The 18701-nt window shown below is 42.1% G+C and overlaps 1 protein-coding gene across 1 annotated transcript in view; it reads right to left on the bottom strand.

Annotated features, from left to right (window-relative positions):
• NOL10 (nucleolar protein 10) overlaps nucleotides 1-18701 on the bottom strand; it is an 88717-nt gene that overhangs the window by 61918 nt on the left and 8098 nt on the right. Inside the window, exons 4-12 of the mRNA XM_027077888.2 lie at nucleotides 18231-18308; nucleotides 16832-16869; nucleotides 15493-15629; nucleotides 14715-14780; nucleotides 13054-13114; nucleotides 8257-8342; nucleotides 5688-5766; nucleotides 3814-3963; nucleotides 1794-1860 (exon numbers count right to left, since the gene is read on the bottom strand). Of these exons, the coding sequence (XP_026933689.1) occupies nucleotides 1794-1860; nucleotides 3814-3963; nucleotides 5688-5766; nucleotides 8257-8342; nucleotides 13054-13114; nucleotides 14715-14780; nucleotides 15493-15629; nucleotides 16832-16869; nucleotides 18231-18308 (762 nt within the window). The remainder of the gene's footprint in view (nucleotides 1-1793; nucleotides 1861-3813; nucleotides 3964-5687; nucleotides 5767-8256; nucleotides 8343-13053; nucleotides 13115-14714; nucleotides 14781-15492; nucleotides 15630-16831; nucleotides 16870-18230; nucleotides 18309-18701) is intronic.

Here is an 18701-nt window from a genome sequence, read left to right as displayed (position 1 = left end):
GGCCCTGCCACAGCCAGCTGAGCCACCAACTCCAGCCCAATAACTCAACAGTTCTCACCTCCTAAGACGTGAGACAGACAGACAAGAAAAAAGAAAAAAAATGTGTGTGCCACTAACTACACAGGGTTCTGGAAAGATTAAATGATGCGTGGTCATCACCGAGCCGGAAGCACAGGAGCATTAAGAACTTGTTCTCTCCTTCCCGCCTCAACCTCAGTCGCCCTCAAGCTTGCCGAGCAGGGACCACTGGATCGCTTGTGCCTTAGCTTCTGCTCTACTTCGAAATCTGTCACTCCTTTTATTGCCACTCTGTCTGTTCCTGTTAAGTTTCTCAGCTGGCACCTCCTTCTCCTCAATCCCCGCTGAAGTGGACTCGGGTCCTACTGTGTACACATTCCCATGGTGATCTCACGCACTCCCACCTCTGAAAGACGCTGTTTACAGGCCTCCACACTTTGCAACCGCAGACCTGCTTCTCTTGAGACGGCACTTTCTACGTGCACCTGTCTTGGCTCCCGCTGCAAGGTGGTGGGGCAGGGCAGGGCCTCACGAGCACTTGGGAAACACGCTTCTGGGCCCTCCGCCCGGATACTCTCAGTACGTCTGGGACTGGGCCAAGGAACCTGTCCTTCTTAAAAAGCTCCCTGGGTGATACTGACAGCGGCCAGGTTTGAGACCCTCTGCCAGACACTGTCACTGTCCCATCGCCTCCTAATAATATTCAAATGTTCAAAAAAGAAAACAATCTCTCTAAACCTGCTCTGTCTCCTATGTTCTCAATCAGCTCAGAGCATCCCCTCCTACTAACTTTGGTTCAAAACCGATGTACCTTTTAGAGGACGGACAGCACAATCTGAACAGGTCCTGACTACAGACCGAGCCCAGATCATTCAGCACATCATTCCCGGACCTCCTCCACCTTGGTTCCCAGGAGAGCCACCAGGGCTCTGGCACGTAAGACTCCATCGCTTTCCCAAACGAGCCCCACCAATGGGACCCTGTTGCATCTGCCACAGCCTATCCTTCTTGCCGTTCTCACGCTGCTCCCTCACAGGGATGTGCCTCATCTCGCCGCCCCACCTACCAAATCTCACTCACCACTCCAAACACACCTGAACAAACATCTCCTCTGGCATCTCCCCTCCCCAGTTGCTCTGGCTGAGCCTTTCTCTAACACGCTGGCAAAGTGCTGTTTGTACACACGTGACAGGTCTCTCCTGCTCTGCCCTGTATCCGTCTATCAAAATGGGCTGTGTCTGTCCTCAGAACGCAACACTGCTTGAGAGTGGGAACTATTCCCATTTTCTTTCCTGCCCCCAAATTCTTCACCAATTTGTCTCAAATGTATTGTAAAATCTTGAAATCCACGATGTAATCCGCAAAACAGTATACAATACAGAAGATACCAAAACCCCTGGCTTCATGAGCCTCGTGGGTTATCGGGCAATCCCAGCCTTCTTCAAACCTCTAACCTCAATTTCCACACGCTATTACTAATCACATAAAAGGGTGAAGAGCACACTAAAATAGCATCTCACCTGCCACCTACCTATATATTGTTACCAGTTTCTACTAATAGCTAGGCTGGCTACGGGCTGAGTCACTGAGAGTGCCATTTTCTGAATCATCCACACCACTTCCTGCTCTTGATTCTTCCAGTAAATACAATATCCAAGAACAGTCCTGACCAAGCCAAACCCCGTCTTAACAAATGAAATGAAATGTGTTTAAAACCCAATAAAGCACAACTCAGATTTATCTCACTGAATGACCCATTGCTACATACCGCATACCTGAGTTGGGATAGAGGCAGACATCATTAATGTCATGTGCTGGTTCCAAGGAAGTAAATATTTTTCCCTAAAAGAATAGGCAAAAAGGAATTATTAAAACAGTTAAACTTTTGGCAATGCTGAGTAAAGAAAATAAACTGGAGGTATGACATAGCCATGTGGTTATGTGTAAATGGTACTGTGTAAAGAAATAAAATCACCTGATTGAAAGTAAAGAATTTAAACTACGGTACAGAGCTCATTTTATCAATTTATCAAATGCTTTCACTTTAGAAACAAAGAAACTGAGGCGAATGGGGGAAAAGCGACTTAACCAAGGAAATAAATACAGTTTCGCAGATAATGTCTTCATAGCGGCAATGGGTAAAGTTTAAGATAAAGTTGTGCATCAACTCAGAAAAACTCTCATAATCTGGAGTTAAACTCGTTGAACTCGTAATCCCCAGTTAAAGCCATACTCAAAGAAACCAAAGACTGGGAGGGAGTCAACACGGCAGGACGAAGACACTTTCTGCCATCTATATACCATAAGGCCTTGAGGAGGATCAAGGAAGACACTGGGTATAAATGATAACTTACAAAATGAAATCCTGTAAACACGCAATGAGTTACTTACACAGGAAAGACTACCACACTTCTATTTTCAATGGGAGAGAGGGGAGGAACGTGCTATATTTTAAATTAAGAGAGGGAAAGTAAAAGAAACAAAAGAGAGGAGAAGATGGGAATGGGAAAAGGTGATGAGAAAGATAAACAAGGAAAAGCAAGTCAAGCAAAACCAAGTAATCTGGGTGTTGGTCAAGAGGGCGTATTTAGTCATAACAACGCCAAAATAAAACTTATTGCAGCAACGACGGCAGGATAATTTCAAGCGCTGGTGTTGAAAATGTCTGCCAGCTCTCACGTTTATTAACTCGCTACCAGAGGCTCCCAGGGCAAAGGAGAAGGGACAGTTAAGGCACGGGGAGGACGGCTCCCGCACACTCGGTGAAAAGCTGCAGCCAAATTCTAATTCGAGACAGAGCTAGGAACGGTCAACACTCTGCGAGTTAGCCAAATGAAGAGTGGACACAGAAGTTATGATCCAAGCGGCCAGGAACCCCAGGGCGTAGCGGAGGGGTGATGAGGTCACGTCGCGGGCCGCTGTGTCGGGCACACGCGGGCCCCCGGGACAGGCCGGGCCTGTCCTCTGGCGCTAACGCTGCGGCCTCTGGACCCTGCACCCTCTTCACCTCAAAAACGAGTTAAAAAAATAAAAAGGAAGTAACGCTTTTTGACTCAAGACACGAAAGTTTGTAACTAATTAAACGCAAAGAGCTCTTAAAAGCAACTGCTATACTGAATACATTTTCTCCCAGTTTGCAGACAAACTAACCTTTCACTAGTTTCTCCCAAGTTTTAAAATGAAAGACGAAAAGCACAAGGCAGACGAAAACCAGAAGTATGGGCTTTTGTTACTTTTACTTTTTCACTGTTACTTGGAACTGAGGGGAAAGAACAACAGATAGTTTTAAGAAAATACTGCTTTTTAAAAAAACACTCTAAAGAATTACCGTGAAGGGGTCATTTCCAAAAGCCAATTCTTTCGAGATTGGTTTTAAGAGGTATGAAACTGAAATACATAGTAACACTGACATGGAAAGATAATTAGTTGCTCATAAAAACTTTCCCAAGGCTGTGAGAGAGCCTCAGGATCTAGGAGGTTCTCATGGGGCGATGTTTTTAAAACGTGATTTACGCTACTCAAGCAAACACAGTTTTAAACGTGATTTACGAACCCAAGCAAAAGGCATGCCAGTTCTAGCAAACCGGGAAAACTTTTTAGCAGGAAGAAGGCAGTCTGGACTACTTTACCTCAGTGGGAACATTAGCTCTGCTGAAGTACCTGTCTCCCAGCTAAGTTCCCAAACAGGGACTCGGCATCTTTCTCAAGAGCCCACGTAACTCAAAACGGGCAACAGAAAGAAAAAAATCCTCAGGAAAATACACTAATAAGTTACGTCAACAAAAAAGTACATACTGAGTTCTTGTTCCACATTTTGATGATTCGTGAGTCTGCAGACAAAATCAAATCTAATGAATCCTGGAAATGAAGTGACTTAATGGGCAGCCCGTACTGGTGATCCTTAACCAGCAATGGCTTATCTGATCGAAGATCATATAATAAAACCTAAAAAAAAAAGAAAACAAGTTATTTCTGTTTCAACAAATTAAACATATTTATCTTAAAAAGCAACTTTGTAAACTTTGAATAATGGCTACTATTTGTTTCACTGCCTTTTTATGAGCACAGTGAACACTTACTCAGGGCACAAAGATTTTTTTTTTAATTTTTTTAATGTTTATTTATTTTTGAGAGAGAGAGAGAGAGAGAGAGAGAGACAGAGCACGAGCAGGGGAGGAGCAGAGAGAGAGGGAGACACAGAATCCGAAACAGACTCCAGGCTCTGAGCTGTCAGCACAGAGCCCGACACGGGGCTCAAACTCACAAACCGTGAGATCATGACCTGAGCCGAAGCCGGACGCTCAACCGACTGAGCCACCCAGGCACCCCAAAGGGCACAAAGATTTTAAAGTCAGACAGCAAAAATACTCTAGAAAAATCTCTTAAGTTTACCTGTAGAGTACACGGTTTTTTTGTTCAATTTTTTTTTAATGTTTATTCATCCTTGAGAGAGAGACAGAGCACAAGCAGGGGAGGGGCAGAGAGAGAGTGGGGGGGGGGGGGTGGGGGGCCACAGAATCCGAAGCGGGCTCCAGGCTCCGAGCTGTCAGCACAGAGCCCGACGTGGGACTCGAACACATGAACCATGAGATCATGACCTGAGCCGAAGTCAGATGCTCAACCGACTGAGCCACCCAGGTGCCCAAAGTACATGGTTTGATTTAACTGGAAAGTAAGTTTCTGGCACACTAAGATTGAGAACTACTGAGCTATATTAAGAAAGGAACAAAAAGGAAAATTCGTAAGAATTTGTGCCATTTGTGAACCAAACCAAATATATATGCGGAGGGCCTACTAAGTACCAAGCGCTGTCGCAGCAACTGACAGAAATAATAAAAGGCTTAGTGAAGACGATCCTGGCAGATCTGCGACAGATGGGGGTGGCAAGGTTAGGACTGTTGGGGGAGGGGAGGGGAGGGGAGTGGGTGGGCAGGGCAGATCTCTTCTGAGCCTTGTCACTAGAGGCAAGAGGGCTGGGGAAGCTAGCTGCCAGTCCCTGGTGACAGATCCTCTGTAGACTCTGATGACAGAGGTGAACTCCACTGGAAGCAGGGTCCAGACCCACTCTGGAGAACAAACTTACAAGTGTGTGAATTCTGCCTTGAAGTAAAGAAGGGAAGAAAGAAAGGATGAAATTAACCCTCTGTAGCCGCTCAACCCATCCCTGTCAGACTAGCTCTGCTAAGGTGTGTTACTGCCTGGGATGTGGTCAGTGGTGCTCAGAGAGAAAAAAGGTTCCTTGTACAAATAAGTTTTGGAAATACTTGTTAAACACATTTCTTGTCTAGGGGAATCTGAGAGCCTTCAATACATATTGAAAAGCACTGTGAGCCTCCAAGAGCAGGAGTCTGGCAGAATTCCAGATTCTGTAGACCACAGAATTCTGTTCCACACACTCTGGAAAATGTTCTGAACCACAGTCAAGAGAATGCCTGAGGCATACCCACACGGTACCTCCAGCTCGACAGCCCCTCAGACCCACCGTGAAGGCCAGAATCAGAATTTCTCAAGGTACTACAATAGAGGATTCTGGAGAACCCACTCCACTCTGGCCAAAACAAGAATGCCTCATTTTGTTCCCACAGTGAACAGAAAGTATCTCCCAGAATACATACATGTCTCTGAGATACTAACGTTAAGTATGAAGTTCTCAATTTAAACACGTTTACCTGCCCGGTAGATGTTCCAACTGCCATGGTCAAGGCTCCATTAAATTTCAAAGCAGAGATTGTTGGTAAACTGTTTATCCTGAAAGGCAAAATATTCATGTTCCATATATATATGGTCAAACTTTCCAAGTAAAAAGTCGTTATTAATCTGCAATTCTCTTTTTTTGGAAGTTTTTATTTACTTATTGAGAGAGAGAAAGAGCAAGGGAAGGGCAGAGAGAAACGGGGACAGAGGATCCGAAGTGGGCTCCATGCGGACAGCAGAGAGCCCAATGCAGGCCTCAAATTCATGAACCGGGAGGTCATGACCTGAGCTGAAGCTGGATGCTTAACCAACTGGGCCACATAGATGCCCCTATTAATCTTCAATTCTAAAGGGGAAATCACACTTCTATCCTTATGTTTAAAAAAAATCATTGCATCAGGGGGCGCCTGGGTGGCTCAGTCGGTTGAGCGTCCAACTTCGGTCAGGTCATGATCTCACAGCATGAGTTCAAGCCTCGCATAGGGCCCTGTCCTGACAGCTCAGAGCCTGGAGCCTGCTTCAGATTCTGTGTCTTCCTCTCTGACCTTCCCCTGTTCATGCTCTCTCTCTGTCTCAAAAATAAACAAACATTAAAAAAAAAAAATGCCCCACCAAGGGCAAACGAAGCCACTAAAAACTATTTGTGAATCAATATTCTATTTAAAAAAAAAAGAGTATTTCTAAAGACCACAGGAGAGATTATCTTTTCATATCCCTTCTTTAAATTTTCTATGTTCACTTCTATTACAGTCATAAATTTAAAGCAAAAACAACCTTAACACATAATCATAATACAAAGAACGCTGGCCTGTTTCCTCAAATGACTTTTCTAAGAAGAAATCGTCGATGACAGAACTTATAAATAGAAACCAAGTCTCTCCATTTTAATTCAAAGACAAGTTAATGTTTATGAGTAAGAGAAAATTAACTTTTCTGCTTCCTAGGGAGTGGGTAAACAGCTTTCTCTTACAACTGACTCCCTACTTTCTAAAAATAAGCAGGTATTGGATTCGTTTTCTTTCATACCAATATAATGAAATGTTGAGAAGCATTTTTGTTGGTTCCTTCCATTGACAAACAGAGCTTCACAGTAATTCAGTAACCTGTGTGTTAATGTTTAGAGATTTTCTGGATGTGTGTTATATTTCACAACAAAAATGTCTGATTCTAAGAAAAAAATGAATATAAAATGAGTGAATTTTCCACTTTAAAATTCTTTACTATACTCCATATTGTGATCAGTGAAGTTGTTCATTAGTATTACTTTAATAAAACTCAGCAAGAGGGCAAAAATTTCCTATACTCCCTTTAAGTGTCATGATTAACAGATGAAAAAAAAATCAACTTATTCTTTACTTATATCAGGAAAAATATATATTAGAAAAAGACGTCTTTCCAGATCAGTGATTCTTAACTTTTCTCCAAGTCAAGCTTTACATAGGCTGATTTTTCAAAAGACGGAACTATACAGGGTTGCCTGGGTGGCTCACTTAAACGTCTGACTTCTACTCAGGTCGTGATCTCACAGGTTCATGAGTTCAAGCCCCATGTCGGGCTCTGTGCTGACAGCTCAGAGCCTAGAGCCTGGAGCCTGGTTTGGATTCTGTGTCTCCCTCTCTCTGCCCCTCCCCATACTTTCTCTCTCTCAAAAAGTAAATAAAGAAACATAAAAAAAAATTTTTAAAAGATACAACTATATAAATTCTTCTCTCCCCCAGAAAAACGCAAATGACACAAAAATCAGCAGTAATTTAGAGGGTCCACGTTCCCTCTGTACCCCACTCATCAAACACCCCACCTCCCACATGATACAACTACAGACAGGTAAATGTTTGACCAGCTGAAATGAATAAACGCTAATAAAGTTACATTACTGCAAACATCAAGAGCCCAGAGAAAGGAAGTTCCTGAACCGAGTATAGCAAATAATCCCATGTTAAGAATCTGACCAAGAGAGTATAAGACTGCACACTAATGCGAGCTCAGAAAAATGTCTGAAAACATGTACCAAACAGTAACCTCTCTGGTGAGTGAAGAAAGGACAGGGGGCTTGTAGTTCTCACTTAATTGAGGCATATTTAGAAGTTTTTAGCGCCCAAGTGTGTTACTTTTCTGATTGTTATAAATGTAGCAACTGGCAAACAGGAACAAGAAAATCTCAGAAACACTTGCCTCTCTCCAAGGTAGAACTCAAAGTACATCTTTCCTTTTCACTTACTGACAGGAGTGGCGACCTCCCGGTTCTATCACTAGACCCTAAAGAATTGGGAATACAAATTCCTCCAGTGCATCAATTTTAATACAATTCCCCAGCAACTAACAAAAAAGACATTCCATGTAGCACCTGAGAAAGGAATTCTGTCTGGCTTTCCCACTTAGTGAACTTTTCCAAGAGAAGGATTTTTACATAAAATAGTCACAAAACTACAACCTTAGACATGAGTCCGAAGAATTTCATCCTTTACTGATTTTAACCTGGTATTGACACATGCGTTTAAATCATAAGCAAATGGATATTTAAAAAGTACGTCAATTCCCACTTACTCTGAATCTGCCGTGACGCTACTCAGTGCACAGTCCAGCAGACCGACTCTACTGCGAGTTCTTGGGTCCCAGCACTCCACACGACCCTCAACACACAAAAAGTGGTAATTTTACACAATAGCTACTGCCAGGTATTTTTAGACAAACACCAAAAAAGGCCTTATTAACACAGTCTCATGGGAGATAAGAATTTAACTTTTTACCTTAATACCCTTTTTAATACTGTCAAATGTTTTATGATAAGCTGAGTTTGTTTTAGAATTGAAAGAAAGAAAAGAAAGAAAGAAAGAGAGAGAGAGAGAGAGAGAGAAAGAAAGAAAGAAAGAAAGAAAGAAAGAAAGAAAGAAAGAAAGAAAGAAAGAAAATGGATGATTGGTTAAGAAAAGAAGTCCAAAATGCAACGCATGATCCCTGTCTGGACCTTGGTTTGCTTGGGAGGGTGGATGGGGGAGGAGCTGTAAAAGACACTTTGGTATATAACTGGGGATATCTGAATACTGTATCAGCATTAAGTATTTAATATGTAACATTATTGTATCGGTTTAAATTTCTTAGGGATGATAACAGTAATATGATTTATAGGAGAGAGTCCTTGGGCTTTGTTTTAAATGTTTATTTTTGAGAGAGAGAGAGAGAGAGCGCACACACGTGAGAAGGAGAGGGTCAGAGAGAGAGGGAGACAGAGGACCTGAAGCAGGCTCTGTGCTAGGGCTCAAGCCCACGAACTATGAGACCATGACCTGAGCCGAAACCAAGAATGGGATGCTTATCCAACGGAGCCACCCAGGAGCTCCAAAGCCCCTGCTTCCAAGAAAAACATTTCAGAAGTGTTTAGGGCTAAAATACCATAATGTCTGCACCTTGTTTCCAAATGGCTCAAAAAACACATTTCGTATAATACACATGCATTTTTATAGCGAAAGAAAGCAAATGCGCAAAATGTGTACAAGTGATTAGTGAACTATGTTTTCAAGTTTGCAGAAAGTGAAGTTTTCAGATTTTCAGATTTTTTTTTAAATAAAAAGCAGGAAATTAAGCAAATAGAGCAAATAAAGCAAAACATGCAAAAAACAAAATGAGAACTGCAACCAACAGGGTTAAGGGAACAAGTGGCAAAACCCATCTAAGAATACTGCGTGATCACTGAAAACAATGACTTAGATGTGCATATACTAGAAATGCGTCCACAATCTGTCAGGTAAAAAAAAAGTTTACTTGAAGAAAACAGTATGGGGGGCACCTGGGTGGCTCAATCCAGGAGTTACGCGTCCAACTCTTGACTTCAGCTCAGGTCATGATCGCAGGGTCATGGGATTGAGGCCCCCCATCTTGGCGCCTGCTTAAGAGTCTCTCCCTCGGTCTCATAAAAAAAAAAAAAAAGTATGATCCCACTGTCTTTTTTAAAAAAATGACTGTACTAACACAGAAAACCCTGAGAGGACACACAATGAATCATTAAGAGTGTTTAGGAAGTGTAAGGAAACAGGATTGGGGTAGGCAGAAAGGGAGCTACGTGTCTCCCTTTTTACTCTTCTGTATTTATTTAATTTTGTGACGATAAAAAAACAAAGATTTTTTAAAAAACTGTTTACTATAACAACCACCTTAAAAAGTAAGACCTCAAACATCCTTAAAAGCCTTGACCTCGTGAGTCATTTAGTGTTATTACAAATGTGTCTGTCACAAAGATAAATAAAGGAAATCTTAGACATCATGCAGCAAGCAATTCCAAGTGGTTTGGCCTTCATGCCTTCTCAAAATGAGTTAACAGACTTTACGGACAGAAAAAAGAAAAATCACATTTCAAAAACAAAAAAACAGGTATGCAGATAAATTCCAGAGTAAATACAAACTTTTTTTTTTTTTTTAACCATAACGGCTCTGTGTGACCTAAATTTGAATATTTGTTGCTAGAGCCCGCACTCTTACGTACTCCGAAAAGCACAAAACGCAAGCCCTTACTGTTTGATTCTGACAGTAAGTAAGAACACCTGTCACAGACAAAAATAAAAACCCAACATGGACTATCCGACTTCATGTAAAAGTGACTGTGGAAGTCTGGTCTGACTATGCATACCAAATGTCAAGCCCCCCCCCCCCCCCCCCCAATCGGTAATCCAGGAATTTCAAGAACCCCGCCTTCAGGCAAGAGCGGGTCCAGTCTCCCCTCAGGGACAGGCTTAACAAACAGCTGGTGAGGGAGTAGCCTGCTCTGGTGGATACCTTCTCTTACAGGGCAAGTATCGTAAGGAGTAAACTGGTCTGTGAGGACTCTATTTAAAAACTACTTTTCCAGGGGCGCCTGGGTGGCTCAGTCGGTTAAGTGTCCGACTTCGGCTCAGGTCATGATCTCACGGTCCGTGGGTTCGAGCCCCGCATTAGGCTCTGTGCCGACAGCTCGGAGCCTGGAGCCTGCTTCTGATTCTGTGTCTCCCCCTCCCTCTGCCCCTCCCCCATTCATGCTCGGTCTCTCTTGGTCTCAAAAATAAACAAACATTAAAAAAAAACAAAACTATTTTTCCGAAGAAAATCTTTTAAAACCTCCCCTTGGTAATCCCAAGAAAAGTACTTACCAAGAGAATGCTTCATTGGCCTGATTTAGGCACAATACTATTATAATATATTCAACACAGTTTCATATATTTTCATTAGGCCAACTGTGTCCATTTCGAATCCTAATCTTTTTAACATAAAAATAATTTGATGAGAGGTGCGCCTGGGTGGCTCAGTCTGGGTGTCTGACTCTTGATTTAGGCTCAGGTCATGATTTCAGTTTGTTTGATTGAGCCCCAGGTTAACTCTGCGCTGACAGCGTGGAGCCTGCTTCAGATTCTCTCTTTCCCTGTCTTCCTGCCCCTCCCCAGATTGCACACAGTACTCTCTCTCTCTGTCTCTCAAAATGAACAAACTTAAATAAACAGGGGCACCGGGGTGGCTCAGTCGGCTGAGCAACCGACTCCAGCTCAAGTCATGATCTCACGGTTCATGAGTTTGAGCCCCACACAGGGCTCTGTGCTCACAGCTCAGAGCCTGGAGCCTGCTTCAGATTCTGTGTCTCCCTCTCTCTCTCTCTGTCCCTCCCCCACTCATGCTCTGTCTCTCCCTCCCTCTGTCAAAATAAATAAACTTTAAATAAATACATAAATAACTTGAGAAGAGACCTAAATTTCATCCACATGGGATTGGGTTAATCAACTGTAGTACATTCTAACAAAGGAATCCTAGCCATCAGTTTTTCAAAATTAGTTTAGCATTATAAGTAATAAGTACAAATGTATAAAGACGCATGGTCTATACTATTATGTTTTAAAAAAAGCAAATGAAGAGCTACAGTATATAATTTCATCTTTGTAAAAAACTTTAAAAATACCTAACACGTATGTAAACCTGCATATACCTAGAAAGAAACATTAAAGAATTAACTCTGGCTGTAGGATTTGGTGACTGGAAAGTGCAAGATGACATTTTTTTCAATATGTTTCTGACCTTTTTTTTTACTAGGAGTATTTATTGTAATTAAAAATGCAAATCTAGGGGCGCCTGGGTGGCTCAGTCTGTTAAGGGTCCAACTTCAGCTCAGGTCATGATCTCACAGTTTGTGGGTTCGAGCACCACGTCAGGCTCTGTGCCGACAGCTCGGAGCCTGGAGCCTGCTTCGGATTCTGGGTCTCCCTCTCTCTCTGCCCTGTCCCAACTCGTGCTCTGTCCCTCTCTCTCGCTCTCTAAACATTAAAAAAAAATTTTTTTAAAGCAAATCTAGGAAAATTCTTGACAAGCATGAAGAACAGGGATTCAAAAGCACTGCAGTTTAAAAGGAAAATGTTGTGTATTTCCCGAATGCTACTACGCAGGATATACAAATCACAATCCCATTCGCCTCTACAGCGTAGGGTGCTTCCGCATGGCGCATCTCACGGGGTTCTCACCAGCACCTCTATAAAGCTGGCAAGGTGGTGTTACCCGCAGTTCTTCGATGAGGAAACTAAGCCTCAGGGCAATTGATTCTGTTGTAAAACCAGTAAGTATCAGAGAGCCGGGACTCCGGGACAGAGTGCCTCCAGTTAAGAAAAAGGCTGGCAGGGGCGCCTGGGTGGCGCAGTCAGTTAAGCGTCCGACTTCAGCCAGGTCACGATCTCGCGGTCCGTGAGTTCGAGCCCCGCGTCAGGCTCTGGGCTGACGGCTCGGAGCCTGGAGCCTGTTTCCGATTCTGTGTCTCCCTCTCTCTCTGCCCCTCCCCCGTTCATGCTCTGTCTCTCTGTCCCAAAAATAAATAAAAAAAACGTTGAAAAAAAAAATTATTTAAAAAAAGAAAAAGGCTGGCTGTCGCACAGCCGCTGGTCCCGTGGAGCTGGTGATGCTCATCTAGCTCCTGATGATCAATGTCAAAGCCAGACGAGATGCACGAGGGGGCAGTGTGCAGCAACAGAAACACCGTGGAGTGGTACCAATGTTCCATACAAGCAGCAACCAGTAGCCTGTGGCTCCATTGGCACCCTGCTGAGAACAAGTAACTCGGTCCTTTTTTTCTGTTTCCAGTGTTTATTCATTGAGAGAGAGGGAGGGGGAGGAGCAGTGAGAGAGGAAGACAGAGGCTCCAAGGTGGGCTCTACACTGACAGCAGTGAGCCCTGTACGGGGCTCGAACTCATGAACCACTGAGATCATGACCTGAGCTGAAGTCGGATGCTGAACTGACTGGGCCCCCAGGCTCCACAAGCAACTCTGTCTTTGAGTAAAACTCCACTCGTCATCAAATGTGAAACAAATATTAAAAAAAATAAAGTCAACATATGCTTACCTCTATTGTTCCTGTGGCAAACAAGCCATGCACTGAGTTTATGTCACACACATTATTCTCCCTAAAACAGGAAAGGAACAACGGAAAGCTTTATTATTTATTTTAGCGGAAGGGATACTCGGTGAACTTTCTACATAAACAGCCCAGTCTTGTACAGAAAGAAAACATGCAAGTTCTTCCTCACTCACCTGCGCGTGAAAAAACACCAGAAATGAAGGACACTCAATCTGCCAGGCAGATGAGACAAGAGAGGAATTCCCTCTGAAATACTATCTCCCACCATGAGAATCAAGGCTCATTTGACTTTCTCCATGTTTTCTCCCCCGGCAGAAAGAACACGGGCAACCACTAAGCCAGTCCTGAGACCAGACTAGCTTGGGCCGGGGAGACTCATCGAGGCTTCCTTTTCTTTTTCTTTAAAACGAACACTTCACCCACCTCTTTTGGTTGTGTGAGGGTTACATGAAACAATTTACAAAACGTGCAGCACAGTATGCAGACAAGACACTCAACAAATAAGTAATAGCTACCATAAACAGGGAAGTATGCAGCAAAAGAGCAGATAACTTTTTATTATTCAACAACACATCATGAAGCTACTCTAGTTTTGTTTTTTTTTTTAAAGAAAATAAGAGCGCTGCAAGCCAATGTGAAAACATTAGCCAGGGTCTACCTAGTCTTTGTCACTACATGTCCTTCCAACCTTTAAAAACCTTTTCAAAGCGATAAGGAAAACCCAACAAGTTCTTTATACACTTGGAGGAGAAGTATCTAGCTTCTACCCCTTACTAGCTATGTGACCGTGGTCTTATCCTCTCTGCGCCTGAGCGGTCCTGTCTATAAGATGGAGATACTAATAGTACCTACCGTAAAATTGTTATAAGTTTTGTTTTGTTTTTTTTAATTTTTTTTAACATTTATTTATTTTTGAGACAGCATGAATCGGGGAGGGTCAGAGAGAGAGGGAGACACAGAATGTGAAACAGAGTCCAGGCTCTCAGCTGTCAGCACAGAGCCCGATGCGGGGCTCGAACTCACAGACCGTGAGATCACGACCTGAGCCGAAGTCGGATGCTTAACCGACTGAGCCACCCAGGCGCCCCAGATTGTTATAAGTTTAAAATGAGCTAATACATATAAAATGCTGAATAATATCTGGCACAGAGTATTTTCACTATTATCACTCTTACTGTTACTCAGTATTATGATTATGACTAATGTATTCTTAAGGATTTCTCTTTGAATAAGACAAAAATGGAGACTATAATGTATAATCAAAGGAAAACTTGAAAAAACCGAAAACGTCTGCCAGCAAAAACACAAAAAATAAAATTTTAAAAATGAAACTCCAAGTTAATTCAAAATGTCTCCACGAGAGATTAATATCACAGAACAAAATCATGAGAATTTAAAGAACACTGCAAAAAACAATAAACCGGACTTCTTAGTGAGTTATAAAAATTTTCTAGTCTGCCAAAAAAATTAAAAGTTTAAAGAAACCACCAGGTCTTCTGGTGAATTTTATGTTCAAGACAAATTGAAACTCTTTTTAACCAAGTTGCCCAGAGCTCTGCTTAAATGCAACAAGCTATCTGATAACTTGAGCGTCTGGCTCCCCCTCCTGGCCGAGAGAAACACCCGGATTCTGAAAAGACACTCACGCAGCATCCGTCTGTAGAGGGTTCAAGTACCGTCCTTGTTCTAAATTTAATCTATAAACTTCAGAGCTGCAAAGTAATGAATAAAGTTAGAAATCTGGTAAATGGCAATGAACTCTGCTTCAAGTAAACATAAATTTTAGAAACCTATATATATATATACACACCTACATACATATATACATTTCTGGCTTACAAGGCATTACTTCTCTCCAAAAACACCCAAATGTATCTTAAGCCTAAACAATAATCACCTTATTTGTGAGTCTGTTCACGTGTAAAAGTGATTTAAACAACTCACGTGACAAGAAAATATTATGAACTTATTAAGAAGAATGTTATTTAAAAACACAGAGAATCCAAGATCCAAAATGGATCTATAGGTATATATAAGACTAGAAGAAATACAATAAAACACTATTAAGGCGACATGATCATGGGGTTTTTTTATTCATACTTTTGACAATATTCTCCCAATTTTCTAAAATGATTTATCATTTTTATCATCATATAGAAGGTGGTATTTAAAAATGAGGTTTCAAAATGTCATGCGATGGGGTTCCGCAACCGACTTCACCACCACTAAGACCGCTATTAGGTACCCATGTTGCTCTAGAGTCAGAGCACGCCGCTAATAAAAGTCAATTTCTAAATGAGCAGTGACTTTGGAACTATACCCTTTGAGGGACCATGTCTTATCCCTCTCTTGATTCCTCTCCTCGATTTTAAGAACAGAAGTTGGAGGTGGAAAGGAGAAAGCAAAGGTGATCAGCCCCAATACCTCGCGCCAACAAAGTACAAGTCACAGGACGGATAGTGGTAGGAGAAATCTCTCCCAAACTTTGGTATTCTGGTTTTGTAGTAAAAACCCGATTGTGAGTGAAATTCGATGTATCTATCATTATGTAAAAAAACAGCCTGAAAATGAAAGAAGAAAATCAGTTTGCTGAGGTTTCTAGGAAAAGCATTTATTTCATCATCACTAGAACTGACAAAGCAGGAGAAACGGCGATCTCTCCCACCCGCTCTGTGTGCACAAGTCTCCATGGTGACCAAGGACCGGGACTAAGAATCAAAGCTCTGCCCTGCCTCCGTAATGCCTTCTTGCACCCCAGGAAAGCTTTTCTTGCCCTCCGAGAGAGACTGAAAACAAATGCCCTTCGTGCACCTGGCCCCGGCACTTTAGAGCACAGAGCAATGTCTGGCAACTTCAGAGAGTAATCTCTTACTTTCCTGAAGAACACAGTTTAATAATCTCACAATTACCACTCAGGGTTTGATAAACTCCCTGTATCAACCTAATGTTAATATATTACAAAGGTATCTTAGAAACTGCAGATGGTATTTAGAAGCAAACCCATCAATACCTAGGGAAAAATACACTATAAAATGGCATGTCCCCGAACACATGATTAATGACCACCACAGGCAAAAGAATCAACTGGGCTCCAGTCTCCGAACTGAGGACAATACATAAAGTCCCGTCAGCTCAGAAAATTCAATTTTCCTTACAGATGACATCTGACGTCACTAAGCTTTTACTTTACTTTCAAAAACTTTTAATTTTAAATTGAATGAGGTACTCTACTGACAACTTTGTAACTACCAAACACGACCTAAGGGTTGAGAGACGGACTAATGGGACCAAAAAAGAAAAGAAAAAAATATATATATTTAGCTGTGTTTCGAGCTGTCTCAGAACTGTTCCACAGCTACCTATTTGCAGTGTTAAGAAAATTAAGCATATAACAATGTTATTTTACTTTTCACATACGAAAGCAGCTTGGCAAATAACACCAGTGTCAATGTAAAAATTAAAAATCACAAATCTACAATCTAACATGGTCTGAAAAAGATGGCCGCTAACAATTCTTGACAACACAGATGAAGTTTCATATGCAATCCAGGAAACTTATTTTGGTATTAGACTGGCCAAAGGCTATCGCTCTCACTGTCCTTTTAAAAGATATTCTATATATCACATGTGTGTCAAACTAAAAAATATATTCATAGAAAATAATGGGTTTTATTTTACCACACAGCTATTTTTAATGTAACAACAGGAACATTACAAAAATACTTCTCATGACTTCTTGAGGACCCAATACTATCAAGCGTACCTTTGAATAGTCATCAGACAAAGTTTCAAAGGTGACAACTGAAAAACAAGAAAACAGTTAAGAAAAATTACAATTACCAATCCACATTCTTCATAACAATGCAAACCTGAGGCAAAGGTTCCAATGCAACACAAAAACTATGTACAAACTATATATAAACACCGGACCCCCCCCCCCTTTTTTGTCCTTCCATAAAATAAGAAGAAAGCTGCCATATTATATTGACCCCAAAACACCAAATGGAAAATTAAAAACTTTATAATTTCTCAACGCAGATCAACCAGATTTTCTGCAGAACTGAAGCTAATTAAATAAACTCACAAAACATAACGACTTCCAAATTCTACCAGTTTGTCTGAGATGCCCAAAACAGACATAGAAGAACATTAAGAAAATTATTTCTTTAAAAAAGAGAACAGCAGCTTTTTACTCATTCACCCACTAAACATAAAGAGTACAAACGGCATGTGGAGTTTGTACTGTTTTTAAAAAGGAATGGGTAAAACAAGCTGAAGAATACTTAGCCCATTACCTGTTTTCTCTCGACCCCAAACCCCAGCAGCCTGACAGAAATACCTGCTTATTTCCTGCCCTCCCCCCTGTGCAGTCAGTCGCCTTCTCTGCAGAGTGGACGGAGCCTATGAATGCGGGGAGCCTACTGTGACTACATCGCAGGCGACGGCGAAGGGGAGATTTATCATCACGCGAGCCCTTTAAAATCAGAGTTTTCTGCTGCTGCCGGCAGAAGGGGAAGTGGGAGAGAGACTCGAAGCAGGAGACGGACCCAACGACCAGGTGCTGGCTTAGCGGCGAAGACCAGGTGGCAAGGAACACAGGCCGCGGCTGCCAGGAAACGGGAGCCTGGGCCCTACAAGCACAACAGACTGCATTCTGCCGACAAGCGGAAACTGCGAAGCGGATTCTTGCCCAGGGCCTCCGAGTAAGAGCCAGGTGGGCCTGCCTGACACCCAGAGGTCAGTGCCGAGCACAGAACACGGCACAGCCTGGATGAACTTCACCTACAGGGCTACGAGCTAACGAATGGATGTTTTAAGCTGCCACACTCATGGGAATTTGTTACACAGCAAAGAAAACTAACACACAACGCATTCCCATTTTAAAAAGCAGAAGAGTTGGGGCGCCTGGGTGTCCCAGCGGGTTAGGTGTCTGACTCTTGATTTTGGCTCGGGTCATGATCTCAGTTTGTGAGTTCGAGCAGTGTGGGGCCTCCTTGGAATTCTCTCTCTGCCCCTCCTTCTCTCTGCCCCTCCTCCCACTAGTACATGTGCACCTTCTCCCTCCCTCTCTCAAAATCAATTTTAAAAAAATTTAAAAAGAAGACAACTATCCACATATAAAAATGCTATTTTCATGAACTCAAATTTAATCTCTTACTTACCTTCTGAATCTAAACACCTTTCAAACTTCAAGGATAATTGATAGGTGTCATAACATCGAACCCGAGGTTTATATGTTCCTATAAAAAAGATTAACGTGATGTAAAGCCTAAAGGAGGTACTTTTCACTGGCAATATCCTGCAGACAGGTTAAGTACACTTTTTGTTTAGAAGTAAGTAGGATTCATTATAACCACATGAAAGAAAAAGAATTTAAAAGCAGCCCTCCCCAACATCCCAAGGAGAAAACCAGCAAAGTAGATAAACAAGCAGGTCATAGAAAATGAAACACACGTAACTACTAAACTTCACAAATAATCTGACTAAGTAAACAAAAACAATGAGACAGTTACTGTCTGTCAGAATGGCAAAGATTAAAAGACGGTTAATATCTGTGTAGGTAAGAGTGTTAAAAAGGCACTCTCATACACTTGGTGATTAGTATAAACTTCTCTGGAGGACAATCTGGCAAA

This window comes from Acinonyx jubatus, chromosome A3 (genome assembly GCF_027475565.1).
Source record: "Acinonyx jubatus isolate Ajub_Pintada_27869175 chromosome A3, VMU_Ajub_asm_v1.0, whole genome shotgun sequence".
Taxonomy (NCBI): domain Eukaryota; kingdom Metazoa; phylum Chordata; class Mammalia; order Carnivora; family Felidae; genus Acinonyx; species Acinonyx jubatus.
This window is presented reverse-complemented; position numbering and strand designations above follow the sequence as displayed.